The following is a 20,146-nucleotide window of genomic DNA, read 5'->3' on the forward strand; positions in this document are numbered from 1 at the left end:
AGGCAGTTTGGATTTAGGACCAAAGCCATGTCTCAGACACATATCTCAAAAAAAAAAAAAAAAAAAAAAGAGGGGTCCATGAAGGAACTGCAAAATCCCATGTTAATACCTCTTAAACCTCATGACCCGAGATCCAAAAGGTGCTTAGTTATTTCTATACCTGGTATTAGGAAGATTACTCCTGGAATATGATCTTCAGTTCTGCTGTCCTCACTTTAAGAAGGATGTCTGAAGTGGGAAAGAGTTCACCGAGATGATACAAACAGAATTTGAAATCTGGAAGCTTTACAGGAAGATTGACAGCCTTAAGAACCTCTCTTCCTATCCCATTTAGCCAAGAAAAGGTTAAGAAGTGACTTTATCTAAAAGCACCTATATCAGGAGTAGTCTTTTGACAATATTTAGCAGGAAAGGAGATAATGAGATTTAATAGTTGGAAACTGAAGCTTGACTAATTCAAACTATAAATAGGGCACTTAAAAAAAAGCAAATAAGGAGGATAATTAAGAAGAACATCTAGAGATCTTAAATCCTCCCCGTCACTGAAGTCTTTACATTAAAAGCTGAAACCTTTCTGCATAACATGCTGTAGCTCAGTTACTGGACTTAAACACAGGAGTTACTGAGTGAAGTTCTGTAACTCAAGTTATATCAGAGACCATTTTAGTAATTCATAATGGTCGCTTCTGGCCTAGCTATGAATCTGTATACTTTAAACAGTGGTTCTAACAGTGTTTGGGTCGGTTGGTTGGTGACAATGTTTGGGTCAATACTTACTGAATGCTGAGCTACAAAATACTATACTGCCAGGGACTACAACTGGTAAAGCTATGTAAATGTGCACCATGTCGTTTATGACCCAAGACACTAACTTTGTGGAAGACTTTTCCACAGATATTTAATGATTAATTGTCTGTGTTCTTACTCTACAAGTCAGTTTGGTGTGGAAATACTAATGGGAAAGAAGCCTCCTTGCAAGCTTAAAAACGTGCCAATCAAAAGAAAAGAAAAACCACAACAAAAATCAAGGTGAAATGTTGGATCACACTTGAAATACTAGATAAAAAGTCTTCACTGAGAGGAAGCTTTATAAGCTTCACACTACCTAGCATGCTGACTAGCTGATGGGAAGGAAGCAGGTAGTAAACACAGTGCCTCACCCCTTCCAGTATGAAGGGTCTCTGCCTTCCTGCCTTGTGCATCTGTCAGATCCAGTGGTAACTGGAAAGTAACTGGAAAGTAATTGGAAAGTTTAAAAAAAAAAAAAATAAAAAAATCCAGGCTTAAAAGTACCAGTGGGGAAAAGGACTGCTGGAGAAGAACTGCTTCTGTGTTCGTTTTTTTGTGTCTAAGTTTTGGGCATGGCAGCAAGTGCTCCCCAGGCTGGGGAAACGGGCCAACAGCCACATGCATGGGCAAGCAGGGTCTGGGAGCTCACAGACACTCGGGCAGTGACCAGACACGATCAGCAATGCCGCAGTGCCAGCTCCCATTCCCATCAGAAAGCGCAGAAAAGGTACAACCTGGGCTACGCTGCAGCACAGGCAGAAGACAGTAAGAGGCAGCAGCAAGCAAAAACAGGACCACGCAGAACACAGCATGGGCAAGAAGTGACTGTGGGGCAGAGCAACTCAGTGGCCAGCGAGGGAGCAAGCATGGGATTACAGAAGCGCTGGGAGCACAGTTTGCCTCCAGAAAAGGAGTGTGCCTGGAAAACAGCTGAGGACAGGAATGAGAATGTCTTGTGATAAACACGGACTTTCTCCCCTCTCCGAAATCCCAAACCCATTTGTCAGATGGCAACGCACAAAGTTACAGTTGCTCCTGGCCCTGTTGCTCGTTGTAGCTCAAGGACCCCAGGAATGTAACACCTGACAGAAGTTTACTCAAAACCTCTTGATTTACATCAGAACCGCTTCCCCTCCCAAAAGGAAAATTCCACTCTTCCTTGTCCCCATCCTATCTCACTAATTCACCCCTCATTGGCCAACAGCCCTTGGCCTTTCCTATTCCTCAAACATTAAATCATCTCAGTGAGGAAGCAACTGGCTCTCGCCTTGCCCCCAGCTCCAGTTTTTGTTCCAATGTCAGTGATATGCCCTTCCTCCTTTGCAGCATCCTTTTGTGCACAGCTAAGCTCATTCTTCCTCCCTTCCCACTGCCTCTGTCAGCACACATGTTCTATAGTGGAGAACCTGGGCACCAGGAGTATTTAATATTGAGACCCATAACAACCTGAATAATACCCATAGCACTCCACCAGCCACAGTTTGTGAAACTCTGACCTTGTGTTGCAGCACATCGCTGAGCAATTCCTATACTGTGGAAGGAAATACAGCACTTCCCATCAAAATAAAACATCTGCATTTGTGCCTGTCATGAGAAATAAGCCAAATACTTGACAGGGAGTGCAGGGGATGGGGGAGAGGGATATAATATACTGTATTTAAGAGTAATTTCCTATGGTTAAAAAGAATATTTAGCAAAATAAAACCAGCTAGAGCTTTTAAAAAAAAAAAAGTCTAAAGCCAGGGGGCTTCCCTGCTCTCTCCCATAAAAATAGAAACAGCTCCTCAGCCCGCCCCACACCCTCCTCAATCCAAGAACGTAAGAAGCCTCCACGCTGACACTCACGCAGGTGTGGCGGCAGTCTGATGGTGTCTTCCTCCATCCTGATCGCTCGAGGCACTGGGACATGTAGTGGTGACGAGGAAGTGTAATTTGGTACCGGGCTCACTGGAGGTGTGTACGAAATTCTTTCCTGCTGTTAAAAAGAAAGCGGGAGGGGGGGGAGAAAGAGAGAGAGAGCACAACGTGAACTTTGGAACAGAGGTGAGAAACCCAGGCAGGGGAGGGGGAAGTGGGTGGAAGGAAGGAAGCGTGGGTGCGTGGAGGGGGCGAGCAGCACTAGTGATGCTCTCGGCTGCCCAGCAAGCTGTGGGGCACAGCGCACTTCGCTGCGCGGGCAACGTATTGCCTGGCGCTGCAGCCAGGGGTCGAACAGCTTTTAGGGTGACAGGTTTAATTTTCAAAAGGTCCGTGAAGTTTCCAAGGGTCTTCTCAGAAATTGGACGAGGGAGGAAAGGGAAGTGACACACAAGTGGGGAGATTCTGAGGGTTTTATGTCAGTGAAAATCTGACAGCAACTCCACGATACGTGCGTGAGTACAGTTACAGAAAGTGCCCAAACCACTTAATCTTATGTTTACAAATCAGTCATGATCTAAGCACATTTATTATTTAACACTTCACTCCTTCACAGCATTTTAAAGACGTTAAGCAATTAGTTTTGTCTTTGCTGCAGAAAACCACGCTCTATCACTAAAAACTACTCTATTTACCATTGAGTAACGTCATACTTTCTTTTTCTTGCCTAAACTAGTTACTAGCACTTTCTTTGAAGTAGTTTAACTCGCAACCAAGTAAGTCAGCATACAGAGAGCAGCTACGCAAGGACAGTCAAATAGAGTTAAAGGGCAATTTATGAACGTTGCATTAGTTTCATAATTGTCACTGTTAGGTTTTTATTTCTGAAAATGTCTGCCAAGAACTTTAAGGCTGAAATTTCATCTGATCTGATGGGAAAATTCTTCCATATTCTAAGCCTGTACTCCAATCACAGCACAAATTATACCCTTTGTAAATAAACATAGCCACAATTTTACAGGAGCGTAAAAAAATCATTATCATATGCTTCCTGGAAGGCAATGCGTGTTATTCCCCAAAAATGTGCTGCTGACATTTAATGATGGCAGTGCAAACAGCATCCACACACATACAGAAGCAAAAGGAGCTACCTTCATTTCTGAGCACTTGCAGGAGAGTACGTGTGCAGCTCCCCACCCTGACCCCAATCTCTGGCAGATGGTAAAGACAAATTTGGGGCTGGAGCAAGAGAAGGTAATTATTTCCATTATGAAACACAACATTATCACAGCCACGCAACAGGGAACTAGACTGAGGCTGACAGAGGCACCTGCAGAACGTAATGCTCGCACCCTTACCACCAAAGAGAAGGAGAGGTTTGTACATCAGTAAATAACAACTGAGTGTATCAAAGCAGAAAACTCTTCAGGCAGATTAGGTGACACGTCCAAAAAGAAATGGGACATGGAGCACATAGGAGGTCTTGCATCTCTCAGTCGCCACTTGAAAGCAAGAACAGTTCATTCTGGCGCAAGGTGCTGTTACCAGCTTGCTCTCAGGAGCTCATGAGGAAACAGAAGTTTCACCTCAATGTCTGCAGACCCACCACTATACTACAGCCACCACCGCTGACAGTCATGGCAGAGGAGACTGATGGCATGTGGAGAATAAACTATTCTAACTGTTCTGGTGTAGATGGAGGGGGAAGACAGGCCCGGTTCACTCCACCACCACTCTGTTATTTCTGCGAGTACAGCCTCCGTGGCTTTCAGCTCAGTAGTTCTGAACCAGAAATTGTTCAATCTTATGTTCCAGTCTCCCACAAAGACCTTTAACATCTTACTGTGTCCACTCAGCTTCTTTCGACTCATCACCATCCAAGCAACAGCAATTCATTAGCTCATATGAATTTAGTTTTTCTTAGTTAACAAACAGGGATGTTCATTGAGACGTGGTGAAAGATGCACCTGTGGAGCTACAAAACAATATTCTGCTTTCAACTTATGCAGCTCCTTCCCTGACCCCAAACGGCTGACTCTACGCTTCACATTCCCGCAAGATGCGGCGCTCTGTGCCCGTTCTGCAGGCTGGCTGCCCAGTTGCACCTTCTCACCACTGGTGCATCACACCAGCGATTTGCTGCGAGACCAGCCGCTTCCTAGCATTTCCTGCTGCGATCCACAGCTCAGATAATCGAACCACACTGCAGCTGCTCGTTTTGTTTATTGAATGAGATATTTATAAAAAGAGGAACACTTCTGAAATATAGCCACACAGATGCCTGCCTCTGCAAACAGGCACTAGAGGATAGATGGGAGACCTAAACTCCTTTCCCTCCCTCCCGGAGAACATAGGGTCCAGTCCAACCTCAGCTTACATTTCACGCTCACAGAAATACTGAATCACTGCTGCAAAGACAAGGGCCTAAGTGGCTTCAAAGGGCCTTCTCACTGGCCAACAGCAGGAGGAAAGTGCAAGCAGAAAATGAAATTAAATCCAGAACCCCATGCACTTCCCTCAACACCCGGGAGGTGCTGTATCAAACTAAGACATTACACTTCCAATACCTGCTGCCTTTCTCTCTGCAGTGATCAACCTCCTAAAGGCATACGGTAACCCGATTTCTGGCAAGACAGCTTCATTGAGATTTACTGTTATAAATAAATAAATTTGATTCACTGCTTCCTAGCGTTCGTAAGAACAGGACAGTAACAAAAAAGAAGTTGTGGAAATGCACAGTTACTCTTCCCTCACACCTTGGATGTCTACAGTAATGTGTGAATTGGTAATATTTGCAGAACACATTTCACAAGGCACAAAGGGGAGTAAGCTATCAGGCTCTTATAGTGCCTTTGAAATGCCCTCTTACTAATCCTGCATTTTTTTTCCCTGCACCTTTAACCCAAATATCAAAGAAATTTACAGACATTAGGTAAGTCTTTTTCTTTTTATTAGACACACGGACAACCTGAGTTACAGAAGCAGCAAAGCTCAAAAGAGCAAAGTAATTTCAGAGTTAAGACGTCTTGAAAAAGAACAGCATGTGCCTCTCAAGGGCATTTAACAAGTGCATCCTGAAAGAGCAGCCCTTGTAACTGTCCTGGCCAGACTTCCAAAAGGTGTGGAACGGTAATACCGGGAGGTTAAGGCACTGGGCTTGTGGAAAAATGAGCTTCATCCCTGTTTGCAGCATGAGTCAGTAACATGGCTGGAAGCAGAACTGCAAACATCAGTCCAGTTCTGCAACCTACCATAGCTCTGTACTTCAGCCACACGCAACTCCTGGCCTACACAGAGGCATGCATGCACGAGGTCACATTTGCTCCTCCAGGCTTTTTGAGGCTTTTTAGAGTCACACTTCCAGGAGGTACCTGTTGTGCTCACACGACTGAGAATAGATTTGCTTTAATCTTCACAACTCCAGAACTGCCTAGTGCTTCTCTCTATGGGAGCCATCAAAGAAAAACATGGCTGGTATCCCATGCTTCTAAGGTCATGCAACCAGATACTCCACCACTAGGAATTTTTCTGAAAGAGTTTCCTAACCAGTCAGTTTAACATTTCCCTTTGCATTAAGGCCAAGAATAGATGGTTCAATGGTAGGCTTGGTCAAGCAACAGCTTGGAAGGATAGGTAGTGCTGGTAGCAGAGTCAGCACAAACCTTGAGTGTAATTGAGCAAACAGCCTTGCTGCAGCTTAGTCTATTGGTAAAAGAGTCTAAATCAATACACTTTTGGTGTGGTCCTTCAAGATTATTGGTGATGAGTGCTAGGAAAGTGTTTGGCATTACCACATTCCAGATTCCCCGCCTGCCAGGTGACTCTATAAACATTTAAACCCACAAGTGACCAAACACTCAGCCCCAAACTGCCATCTACAAGGAACTTCAAAATAGCAGCTCCCTAGTATTTTGCCAGTAGCCACAATGAGGTGGATAAAACAGTTGGCACATTGCTTGATGTCATCGTTTTTGAAAAGCTTCTTCAGCTTACAGTGAGTCAGGAAAGTTTCACCATGAAATTTCACCTTGACTACAATAGTTGAAGAGATGCATTAAGTCAGCCTACATGAAGATCCTCCCTGGGATTTATTCTAGTGGCTGGTGCTCCAACAGTGCCACCAAGACAATCAGCTCTGTGGAGAGTGGGTCACGCTTTCACCTACCCGATCTAGCCGAGAGAGACAGACTGAAACACATGGTTAAGAATCAAGACAAGTTATGGTTTTGTTCTCTTTGTACTAGAAAAGTATAAAATACTAAATATCCAGGTGCTGAGAAGGCCTTAGATCAAACCATCCTGTCTAAAAAAGGAAGGTAACTCAAAAGCTATATTGATCATGACTATCTAGTAGGAGTGTACATAACAGCTGACTAGACCCCCAAAGCCAAAGCACACACTGATTTCAGTTAGAAGAACCGAGGTAAATTCATTCTTTACAGGCAAAATCTACCTGAACAATTAGAGAATTCTGTCAGGAACACAAATAATTAATATTGCTAAAATAATAATAATTTTAAAGATTTCAAAAATGCAAAATTAGATTTGTAGTCACCTTTTAAAAAACGTCTAACAGTTGAGGATGAGTGAAGCTGCAAGTAAAAATAGCTTCATGCTTTTGCTAAAATCATGCCCTTCTAAACTCCAAGGCAGCAGCCTTCATCGTGACTGTTCTCCAGCTTGCAGCCTAATAATCTTTTTGTCCCTTTACTAACTTCACTCAGATGGCAGGCACAAAGGACATACATGTTTTTGTAGAAATGAAAATAGAATATGTAAGAAAGCATGCTAAGCAAGCCCTAATGTTGTCCCAGTGACATGACTACTTTGGTAGTTGGATAGGCGGTATACTAAAATGACTTTTTTTATTTGATAAAGCAAAGAAATGCAGTACCTATGCAGCAGTTTTCAGGAACAGCCAACGCAGCCTGTGAATACCCTGCGCCGGACAGAAAAGGCAGCTGACTCTTAGCACAGTGTAAAAACTTACTCCTATACTGCTTGTAATGATACTACACAGGGCAAAATTAACCAAGAGTGAAAGCTGACACACATTTGTCCCCCAGGCTGCTGGTGTAGGTGTGGCACTCCGTGCCTGTCTTGTTGCATTTGCTGTTTATCTTCCCTTCTCCAAACAGCCCTGACTCCCCCTGCTCCCCAGAGAAGCAGGCGTTACCGCAAGGTGGAGGTACAGTGATTTGTGCTGCACTATCAGGAAGCCAACAGTTAGAAGTAAAAGAGGAGAAAGTTACCTGTCACATCCTCACAGGCTGTCCTCGTTTACTCGCAGGACAGTGGTAGCAGGACATTGCTATAAGGGAAGCTTCCAGCTCCCTGGGTATCATCCCATCATCCTGCTCTTCGCCCGTGGGACGCCCACTCAGTGAGGGCAGCACTAGCAGGTGTGCAGATATTCTGGTGCCCTCTTCAATTTCTGGGGAAGCCCTAGGCTTAAAAACCCCCGAGTAACATGCCTTTGGCTTGTGTAAATCCAGGTTCGAAACGTATGGTTGTAGCTCTCGGGACTGTGAAAGCAAGCTGGCGTTGTTCTGGACAAAACACTCAAATCACGGAGGATGTTCAGCTCTGCAAGGACATGGGACCAGGGCTGCAATCTCTTTCAACAAGCACACGGAGGCAGGGAAAAGTGGAAAGACAAGCCAAGGAACCAGGAGCTGGGAGGAACCTGGAAGGATCTGTGGATCCTCCTAGGAGTAGGCACCTTGGGTATGGTAGAGGGGAAAAAAAATGGCCTTAGAGAAATGGGTTGTTGGGGGGGAATGAGGTGCTTTGCAGGAAAGATTCAGAAGGCCCTGCACACCTGGGCACTCTGCAGGACAATGCCAGCAAACCAGCTGCAGAGTAGCAGAGGAATGACAGCAGGAGATTCAAGGAAGTTAATCATTAGGGAAGCAAGTAAGGGGAAGAGGAAAGGTGGGGAAGACATGGTGTTTTGTAGGCAACGCTATATAGTTGGATACAAAAGTCCAAGAGACCGACCGCTATGAGGTGAGTTACAGGGTCTAACATAGGGAGAAGGGGGGAAATCAGAGCCCCTAAGCAACTGCATGGCACTGAGTACACAATTAAAGCATTCTGGGATTTTGGTTAATGTCATAGCTTGCATACTCCCAACTTCTGCCAGGGACAAAGGATCAGGCTCCAGAAAAAGCACAGTAAAGCTCTGCAGTACCAGGGTATGAATTAAACTCTCCACTTCCTTCCCTTCCCCCAGTTGCTGTCATCTTCTTAATTTCCATGGCAGACTTCTCCTCATTTTTGATCCCATTAATATAGCAATTCACGTCAAATCTATAGCAGCATAATCAGCACACTATCAGTAATTAGAGAAATTAAAACAAACACAGCTCTCTGGAATGGACCTTATGCAAAGCAGCACTGGGGAAAGATTAACATCTCATTTCCTGCGCACAGAGAGCAGAGATTGTCTCGGTGACCTTAGTGATTTTGTGAAGTTCAGTTCCTCCCTGCCTCCTCGCTTCAGCCTGCCTCTGACGAACCTCCCGGCACAGGGACAGGAGATGGCTACCCTCTCACATCGCAATCCTTGCTCAAGCAAACAAAACACACACACAGAAGTGCAACAGTTCATCACAAAAGGCAAGGGGAAAGGAGACAGTGGGGAAGTTCATGCTTCTCCTGAAATGATTACAGCCACTGTTCTAATTAAATTAAAATCATACAGACGGCAATACTGATGCATTCAAGTGTTGTGAAAAGGCAGATTGCGGAGGTCAATGTTGTTGTTGAAAATGCCATGATACGGTTGCATTATTGTCTAAGCACTGCAAAATATCTCAAATTAGCAAATACAAATGAAGCAAAAAAACTAGCTGAACCACATGCTCCAAAAGTAATTTTTCGCTGAGGTCACTGCTAATATGGGGGAACAGAAAGTAGAAACGGCTGCGGGAAGATAATATCAGGTAAAACTACATGATAATACCAAGGCAAAAAGCTTGGTAAGATTCATGAAAGGATTAGTCATTTATATGAATAATAAAGAACGTTATCCACAGATATCCCAGCTAGGCAGCACAAGATATACATGGAAGGCAGATTCTGGCTCAGAATTTGGAAGTGGAATCATCGTACTCCAAAATAGGAGTAAAGCCTTACCCATCTGAAGTGTGAGACCCTTCCACCCACCCTTCTGCAGCGAGGCTCCAAGAAGAGGCAGTAAAGCTGGGACTTGGCCCACTTGACCTACTACTTCCAAGGCAGAAGCCAACCACAGATTCAACTGTCTGATGTTAAGAAACTATTTGCCCCGGCTCCTTTGCACATGTGACTCCAAAATTTGTGTTATGGGGTTGTCACTGCAACATTCCTCCGAAGAACTTGCTACTGACCTCTGTTTAAGCAGGGCACGGACAAAGGTGGACCACTGCTCTGCTCCACAGGGCAATTTCTTTTGCACCTCCATCACGATTTTGTTAGCACACCCGCTTAGCACAAAGAGCCACAGAAGGCTCAAGAGAAAGAGAGTTTATTGCACAGCTAGAAAAAAACAACACGTGAGGCTTTGAATTACCATGGCCAGTGAGTAAGCAGCAGGGAAGCACAGAGGGCAATAGAAAAAGACTTTCCAGGCTTAGATAGCTGCATGTCAAAGATATTTCACTGCATCTTTTTCGTGTTCTCTTTTCTAAGAGAGTGCTGAGGAGACTCCTTTGTGTAACATACGGTGGTTGTACAACCCTGCCTGTATGCGTGGGAATTCACACCCTGAACACCCGTGATCGGAGTCATGCACTCATTTCAGTCCAAAATTTCTGGAGGCCATGAAACTAACACGGGAAAACCAAGGGAAACACGGCGTATGGGGAGCTGCCCTCTCACATGTCAGGAAAGGAGAATCCTGGAGCTCCCCTGCAGCATCTCAGGGCTGGCATGGCAGCACAAGTGTTTTTACTTGGTTGCATTATGGAGCTGTCGATGTCCTGGCAAGCTGCAATGTCGCGATGTATTCAAACACATTTCCAGGGATAAGCATCATTTCTGGTCTTTCTGCAAGGGATGAGCATTGCTTTCTGAACATTTTTACTGAAGCTACAATTACTGTGAACAGGATCCTTCACAACAGGGGATATCCAATATTTCCATAGCATGAACCACAGGTCAGAACTGTCACATGGACGAGGTCAACTCATTCACTGCCATGGATTATCTACATGCCCATCAGTTAAGTAGTGGAAAAATCATGGGAGAGTAATTCACATAAAAGTCATAGCTTCTTTTAATCCTCAGTCACTGATGGAAATAAAATTCCTGAGAAGCTACAACACTCTGAAACACACATTTTAAAAATACAACTTAAAAACACAAGAAATGACCCTTCTCTGTCCCACTGCACGGCTGGACTCTGCTTCTGTCACACAGCTGGACTCTGCTCCCATCTATACCCACAAAATTCTCCAGCAATTTTTTCAAAGCAATGATTCTGGTCCTGATTTACATTAGTGGAAGTAAAGTCCACATATGGGCCTCAATCTCTCTTTTCCAGTTCAGTCACTTAAGTTTACTCTCTCTCCTTATCTACGTGACATCGGTTTGAACCTGAGGGTGAACAGAGTGTATATATGGTGTTTGGAAACAAATTGCATCATGATATGCCATAATTATCTTTTATCTGTTATCACTTGAAACTATAGGCACACCCCAAAATCAGCTACTATAACAAACTGGAAAAAAAGTTGTTTATGTGTGATCACATAGGTGCCTACCCTGGTAAGCATGAGAACGTCTCTCCTCTGCAAAGAAAAGTTATCCACTGCTGGAGGCACTGAGAAGACAACCCTGATCACAGGCTTGGGTTCTGGCATTGGAAGACCATTTCAGACCAGAGAACTGGTGTACCTAGTCATTATCCTGTGAAACAACAGTTTAACCCTGCAAGGTTGACATCTTACAACTTTCCTCACCATTAAAACAAAACACTATTGGCATACACAGCACCACCACATTTTCATGACAGCATTTCATCATATTTCAGAATTCTGGCAGACTTGCCATGAAAAAGGCCATACTGAATACACAGATAAACCCGGGGGTGCCCTGATGACGTCTCACCCTACACCTTACAGGTGCTGCTCCTAAAGCTTCAAGTGGTGCAAAAGTAACCCAGCATACACAGCATGGCAGGGAGTGTGCTATATATCCTCTTGTTCAACAACACCTCTAAGTAAAGGCAACTTTCCAGAGGGAATCTAGGCCAGACCGGGAAGGGGGTAGCTGTCATAAGGGCTGTTGGTGAAAAAATGAGCAGATCCACTTGGGTGCTCAGGAAACCTGAACCAAATCCACAAAGAGAGAGAGACAGCCAAATAAAATACCCATTCTCAAAGACTTAATAAGCTGGCCCAGAAACCAGCAGCAATGGATGTGTGCCACTATAAAATATCGGACAGATTCCGATTATTTCACTCCCAGCATATTAAATGCAGAGGGAGTTCCTAAAAAGGACCATACTTGCACTGACCCTCTCTACTGTACAGAAACTGGATATGGAAGAAACATCAAATTATGATCTTCCTCTCCCACTGTCTTTTACCTACTCCAGCCACTTACTTTAACATGAACAACATGAGATCAGTGTGACTAAAAAGGAAACTCTAGCTGACAAAGGAGACTATATAAAAAACAGCTGGTAGGATTTCACTCAGAATATTGCATCCTGTACATTTGCAGGCTCTTCATTCTGCATTATATATATACACACACACATTTATATATGTAAGATAGGCAAGTTTTACAAGAGTCAAGGTCTAGCTTATAAGGAAGGAATAAAGGCAATACAGAGATGGAGAGAGATATGACAGATGCAGTTCAACAGCCAAAAGGAAATAAAAACAGAGGAAAGGGAAGATAATCTGGAAGAAAATATTGCAGAAGGATGAGCTAATGAGAAGCTGTGATTAAAACATTAAGATGCAATGGGAGACCACTGAAGGAAGCTGAGTTACATCAAAAGAAATAAAATCTGCAGCAGGTCAACCTGTACAAGAATCAGGTTATTTTTTACAATTTATTTAACAAGCTATTTAGCAGCTTTTGGAAGGTCCCGGCAGTCAGCCCTCTATGGGTATGAGAGCACAAACTAGAAGAAACTGTACCTTTTGCTGATCAATGCATCAGACATAGGATATCACTCTGAAAACGTAAACAAAACACCTGGGGGATAGCTTGAGGCACAGCAAAATCTTTTATTTCCTCTAAAACATGGTCCTTCCAGCACACAACCATGGGGACTGGCAGAACTTTAAGGAGACTTTTTAAATATGTTTGTACAGAAACAGCTGGACATGGTACAGCATATCTGACTCAAAAGAAGAAAAGATGAGCTTTCACATGTGTTTGAAAAGAAGCTGAAGCTCCCAAGCAAGCCATCCTTTTAAAGAGGTGTAGGTGACAGGAGAGCAGAGCCTGCATTCACCAATATGGTCTCCATTCCAGGGACAATGACAGGGTCGAGTGATGGCTCTTTATTAAATGCTTTCACCTCTTAATGCTGCACACACTAATGATTTGGCCATTACCATTAACAAAGCTGCAATGTCCCTGCCTGGAGCTAGTAAGTAATGAACTAAGCGGGTGAATATTCTGTTGTGTAAGGAGAGCTATTAGCAATCCTTTCCCAACTGCTCTGAAAACAAGAGATGCCTTCCAGGTACGACCTGGCCATGTGACAGGGTACATCCCACACAGACCTTGTTCCCCCACTCTGGAAATTCCAGCGACACTCCCAGCTCTTGGAAGGGGAAAAAGAAGTGGATCACCCCCCTGCATAGTGCTGCTGTGTGGGGCTGGGCAGCAGATACCACACCGCAAAGCACAGGAAAAAACAAGCTCTGAAGAAGAGGTTTGAAGAGCAATGGTGAGGACAGGAGTCTGATCCCAGACCTGCTTCTGACTCTCCAAAAGAAGTTGTGGCATTACCACTGCCCTCATTGCCTTGGTTGTGCCGAGAGGGCAATGGGATAATGCTGAGCCCACAGGTCTGTCAAGCCCTGGGATGGCTAAACACAAAAAATCTCAGTTTAGCTGCTGTCCTTCTGCCATAGCTTTTCCTGTTCGTTGAGTTCCCCAATTGTTTTAATTGTTCCTTTCAACCTTTGCATAGCTTTTTGTTCTTCCTCAAATTATTGTTTTGTTTTAGCTCATAATCGTGAAGCATTGGTTATGATGTTGCTCCTGGCACAAGAGACGTGCTGAAGTTTCACCCTGGTTATCTTTGGCTTGTTTTCACAGCTAAGCATTGCTGGTTCACAACTGAATGGACACTGTAGTGAGAGCCACTCCACCCTTACCATAAGACTGCTTATGAGCTGCAAATATTGCCTCACTACATAAGTGACAAGCTCGGGAATGGAGCCAGCTGAAATGGAGTAAATTGCAGCCATCTTTAAGAAGAAGAGTAAAGTGCTAGTTCTCAATCTCAAAGTGCTAGCTGACTCAATTTGAAGGCTTGTCCACAGTCCTCATTATTACACTGTTTAAATATGTTCTGTAATACCTTTACCACTTTCCTGAAATAAAGAGAAACGTTATTACACTCACAAGTGGAGGTACCAAAACATAAGCAGATTAGCCCATCAGGAGCACAGGGGCTGAACAAAAACTGACACCTTAGAAAATAATATTCTCTCCTAAGAACTCTATTGTGATCCGAAACCAACTGTTAGGACTTGACATTTATACAGTGATAGCACTCAGAGGCACGGGGCCATTGTCCAAGGCACCGCAGAAACACCAAGCAGAGGGCAGCCCTGAAGAGCTCAAAGCCAAAACAGTCAAGACAGAGAAGCACCAGAGGAAGGATTTTTTTTTTAAATCCTATTTTACAATAAGGAACAGAAGTGCCGGAAGAAGCAGCAAGTTGCCTAAATCCCATTTTGACCCCCTACCCGCATGGCCGTGTTTCTGGGGTTATGTTGCTGCTCTGGAAACAGAAGGATGAACCACAAGAGAGAAGTAAAATGACATGGACATAGCGCAAAAGCTCCGAGAAGGCATCATTTCCCTTTGCATTTTAGCACTGATTTTAAACACCCTCCCCACGAGCGCTTCTAATTTTTAATGCTCCTCCTTGTCAAAGCGTTGACTAAAATCTTTCGACTCACAAGTGGTAGCAGAGATGGCCTGCATCAGAAGAGAGCTGTGAACCCGTTCCAGAAACACATCCCTCCTCTGCCACAAGAATCAGGACAGAGGCACTCCAACCCTTCCCACGGTTACGCAACGGCACAGATCCAGTTAGGAAGGCAGGTCTCCTCACCCGACCCAACTCACAGCTAAACGGCCTTAAAAACCAGCACAGCTTTCTGTTGGCACAGGCAAAGTAAAACAGGGGGGCATCAATCACCCCCATCTAATCAAGCAGGGTGTGTTTAACACTCGAGCTGAGCTGTGAGACTGTCAGAGGAGATGGGAGAAGAAAAAAAAAAAAAAAACACCAAAAAAACAACACACAAACCTGCTTACAAGAAGCATGACAAAACACTTCTTCTGTTCCTACAGCCAAGAAGGTGACTGGGACAATTGCCCAAGAATAGGAACATTCCCAGCATTTGAGGACACACATGTTCCTCCTAGCAAGCATACCCCAGCCCCTCCACCACATGCCCTTCCCCACAGTCCTGCTCACACATAGCGACGGCTGAGGTTTTCGTTAGGGGAAAATTAACCGGATTTTTTTTTTTCTTTTTTTTTTTAAAGCTGGCAACAAAGACATGAGACTTTTCCTGGCATTTCTCCTGTTTATACAGGACCTGCCAAACCGGTTGTGTGATTTTTATGCTGCTTTCTTTTCCACAAAGTCCTTCGAAAGGCAGAATAACAGAAAGCAAATAAGGAAAAAGTTTGGTTATATAGGTCCAAAGATCAACCCCTGGTAATACGGCTGAAAAATCAAAAATTAACCAGAAACTTCCTAAATTTATTTTTAATATCCAAAGACCACACTTGTTCGTGTTTATTACTGCGTTGAAGTAGAGCAGTTGTTTTGAATAGTGAGAGGTCATCCCATTTCAAATTTTTTAATAGTTAAGTTATACGGGAGATAAAATGAGAAACTGAGGCACAGAGCAGTCAAACTGCTCAAGGCAGGCAGAGCCAGGGACAGAGAACAGGTCTTCTAGCATCCACCTGGCTCCCTGCACATTAGGTCATGCCACTTTCCCTATGTACACGTGCCTAATTCCCAACCAAAGCTGGGCTACTGCATGTGGATATGGATGCCTTACACCTCCAGCACCAAACAGTTCCTAATCCTAGACAATTATGCTGCTTTATCCTTCTACAACGCATTAGACAAAAAATAATTTATCAATTGCAACTGCCTGGCTATAAGTCCGCTGCCAGGGATCTGAAGACCAGAAGTGGTAACAAATTTTATAGTAAACATTTCCCTCAATATAAGCAATCTTGCTAAAAATCAAAACACTGCACCAAAAATAGCCCTTTCAGTTACTACATAGGGGGTTTTTTTAATGCTGAGGTTTGTAGGGGTTTTTTTCAGAATAACTTATCTCAAGCACAGCAGCCCACTGTGCTGCTACACTTTCCAAGTGGAACATTTGGTCTTCGATTCAGAAGAAATTTCTGTTTCAATATTAATTTTGCTATCCACATTCAAAATCCCGAAGCAAAATGAAAAATAACATGCAAGTTTAGCTTTCCGTTCGGAGCGCTCTTGTCTTGCTCTGTCAGAATTTCCCCACTGAATGAAAATGCTATGGGCATGAGGAAAAAAAAATTGGGGGGGAAAAAAAATTAAAAAAAAAAAAATCAATTGAGTGTACCAGAGCAGTCACGCTACCCACACAGATCCGGGTGCCCACTGTTTACTCAGGTGTCCCTATCTTCTCCCATGGCACAGAAAGCACGGCCTTCCCCTCCGACACTCGTGTATTGCTCCGCTCTCTCACCCATGAGGCCACCCAGCACACCCCGAGCCTGCCACTCAGATGGCCCCGGTTTAACTGACACAGTAAATATTCATTTTCACTGGGCTGTATAATAAAGGATGAGATAAAACCTTGAGCAAATAAATGGGCAAAGTTCGAGCTTACAGCTGCTCCTCATGGGCCACTTTGAGCTGACACACCTGCTGCTCTGGCAACTGGTTTTGCTCCCGAAGGCTGGGGCTTTGCAGGGCTGCCTCAGCAGAGCTGGGTGATGTGCTTACAGAGGATCTGCCTGTCAGCCAGAAGGATCCCAAAGTGATTTACAAACCATTTATGAGGGATTTACAAGCTCACTCCACAACAAGTGAATGGGCACCACTGCTTACACACCTGCAAGCAAAAAAATGTATCGTTCACCAGGTTCCAGTTACATTAGAAGGGCAGATGTTTGGGAGCCCTTAAAATCAGTTTAAATGAGAACAGCCAGCCCTCCCCATCCTGCAAGCCCCACAGAAACACCACTCCCTGTGGTTGTAAGCTGTCTCAGCTGGTCCAGCTTCCTCTGTGGCCACCATGGAGGGGTTCAGTAGTAATCTCTACTCTATAATCTCTATATAACCACACAGCAGTGTGAGAAAGGATCCCTCATAACAGTCCGGATGCTTAAAACTTGTGTGGCTCAGACTTCACAATGCAGCCATCCTACACAGACTCCTCCACTACAGTGTGCATCCTCAAAACGCTTTTAGGCTCAGACATAAAGACATCCCACTGATGGCAAGGATGGTTCTTCTCACTAGGAGAATCCAACCTGAATGAGACGGAACAGTGCACGCTGTACGCACGACGGGATGATATCCATGCAACAAACTGCATTCATCCTACAACCAGCAACCACACCACTTGCCTCCTGCCTGCTAACCCAGTGCTAAAATTACATGACTTTGGTGAGCTGCCACATTTCTTTCTTTACCCTAAAAGCTTCTCCTCTTCCTGTCCTCATCCAGACTGGAATCCCAGCAATAAAAATACAACGATCCAAGGCCCCAGACTGGAAACGCTAAAGCTGCTAACACATTTAAAAACAGAGTAGCCTGGTTTGTATGGAAACCTAAAACTTTTTGTTGGATTAGCTGATGTAGGTGGAAGAGTGGACAGGCTCCCAGGCAAAGCTCTGCTGTCTTTCAACACATGCACACCTGTGTGCACATACACTTATGTTATACATGCGTATCATTATGTGTCACTTTAATGTGTGACTTTAATGACAAAATTCATAGTAATAACCAGGAACCTCTGCTGAAACTCATCTCACTCTGCAAGCGTGTAATAATAAATGCAAGATCTTAATATTTGATGTTGCATGAACTAATCTTAAAAAAACCTATGAGCAAGCATGCACATTCCTACTGACACAGGGAACTACAGGTTTTGCTAAGCACTGGAAACTGCAGAAGTGGGAAATGGAGATACTGGTATCTTTAGTGAGCAGAACTACCTGCTCCTATTACTTGCAATAGCTGGCTGGTGACATAGTCTGTGATACATCGCAGCATGACAATACCTCTTGCCATAGCTAAGCCCATAATTGCAGAACGGCTGAAAAAAAATGCATCAGCTCTGTTGGGAGATGTGTATCTGTTGTCCACCCTTGGTACAACAGAAATAAGATGTACACAGAGCTCCTAGTTTGGGGAGAGTGAGGAAACCTGTTACTAAGAGGCAGGTGAGAATTTAGGGCCACAAATTCTCTAGAGCATGGGAGAAAAGTAAAATGGGAAAAACTGACAGCCCCAGATATAGCAGAGAACACGGAAAAGAATCAGATCTCACTGATGAGGATGGAAAGGAAACATAAGACACCCATGTGAGCAAGTGGGAGGAAACACCACAAGCTCCCTGGTCTGTAGATGCAGCAAAGACTCTGACCTTCAAGGTTTAACTATAAAAGCTATGAAAGTCAGAAAAAGCATAAACATCTTTTTTAATAAAGGTGGTGGGTTTTTTCTCCTCTCTCTGTGGAAACAAAGTTCTAAGGGCACTACATGTGCAGATTGGAGACACAACTGCAAATCCAAATACCTCAGCAAGTTCTAGAGAGCAGAGACCAAAGCATTTGTGTTCACTATTCAAAATTCCTACAGGTGCCTATTAATACAATGAAGAAAACAGTCTTTTTTTCTAAAAGGAAAACATTTTATTCCACCCTTGCACCCTAGCAAACTTAGCCCTTCTAAGATTAAACCAAAATTGAGAGATTGCTTTTCATCAGTGTGGATCTATTAACACCAGCTGCACCTGAAACATTAAACAATGCCTCCCCCGTTCTTTATAGAGACACAACACTAATCTTGTGATAAAACTCATTGCTGTGCTAGGGGTCATCTAGAGGTTTTTTGGTCCTCTTATTAATTCAAACTAACTTATCTCAGTATACATGAGAACAGACACTACACAGATCCTGCAGCAAACGTACAGCATGCCATCAGTCTCAGAAGTGATGTATCAGCCTAGGAAAATCACCCAAAGCAGTCATCCTGAAGCAAATGTTGGCCAGTAAATTTTACAACTGTGTTAGTTAATGGCAGTCAATTGTAATCTCTTCATTTCAATTTATACTGGACCACAAATTCCTATCTAGTCAAAGCTCAGGGTTTAGTAACAATCGTGGGGATTTAATTGCTGTTCCTCACCACCCTGCCACCAGGAGTTACAATCCTGAAGCAGACTAGGCATAAGGGAATGCATGAGTGCTCTTTATCTGCTCCAGAGCAAAGTCCACGGGCTTACCTGAAGTCACTGGGGGCTCAAACCCAGGCAAAAGTGACCCTCAGGTTAAACAGAGGTATTTGATTAGGTACACACAGTGACTGCATCAGCAGCTGCAGAGTTAATGTAACTAGGATTGCTCACTCTCTACTATTTTTGTAACTTGAGCTTTGGTGACAAGGAGTTTCAACCACTTCAGCTCAAGGAGAAAGCAACACTCTAGTGGAGGTAAGGATGTGCATATAAACAGGAGAGAGAGTAGTGGGGAAACTGGAGTTACAAGGTATACTGCCAGAGCAGTAAGGACAAATCTTTAGTGGTCAATCACAAGATGTTTGGGGTTTTTTTTTCTACTAAAGGATGCTATTTAAGGCATGCAATCTACACCACTATTCAAAAACAATAACAAAAAAACCTACACCACACTCCCTAACTCCAAAAGATTTAGCACAAGTGATACAATCTGTGTTTTCACATATTATGTATACATCTAAAGTATCTACCTCCCCCTTCCCCATATCCAGAGATTATTCCTAAACTCCTGGCAGCCAGTTTGTACAGCGATAAGGGTAATCCCAGGTGCAAGTACTTTGTTCCCTGACACAGATTTATACAATTTGTACCATTAAAGAACATTAGCATCCACATGACTATTTGCTTATCTTTTTCTTTGTATCTTTTTCTACCTATCAATTTCAGAGACTTTGTTTCAGGGGGGGGGGGGGGGGAAGCTTTGTTCACTTACACACACTGACACCAAATCTAGGCCAAGAGTAGGTAAATCATCAGCACCCAGAGCGCTG

The 20,146-nt window shown here is 43.8% G+C and overlaps 1 protein-coding gene across 2 annotated transcripts in view; it reads right to left on the reverse strand.

The window, feature by feature from the left end:
• The window catches only part of ETV6 (ETS variant transcription factor 6), a 138,983-nt gene that overhangs the window by 89,180 nt on the left and 29,657 nt on the right, over nucleotides 1–20,146 (reverse strand). The window contains exon 2 of one of the 2 annotated variants that reach the window (XM_074872087.1): nucleotides 2,635–2,761. In XM_074872087.1, the coding sequence (XP_074728188.1) occupies nucleotides 2,635–2,761 (127 nt within the window). Of the gene's footprint in view, nucleotides 1–2,634; nucleotides 2,765–20,146 lie in introns of both variants that reach the window. The other variant, XM_074872086.1, reaches the window with a different exon arrangement.

This window comes from Strix uralensis, chromosome 5 (genome assembly GCF_047716275.1).
Source record: "Strix uralensis isolate ZFMK-TIS-50842 chromosome 5, bStrUra1, whole genome shotgun sequence".
NCBI classification, from domain to species: Eukaryota; Metazoa; Chordata; class Aves; order Strigiformes; family Strigidae; genus Strix; species Strix uralensis.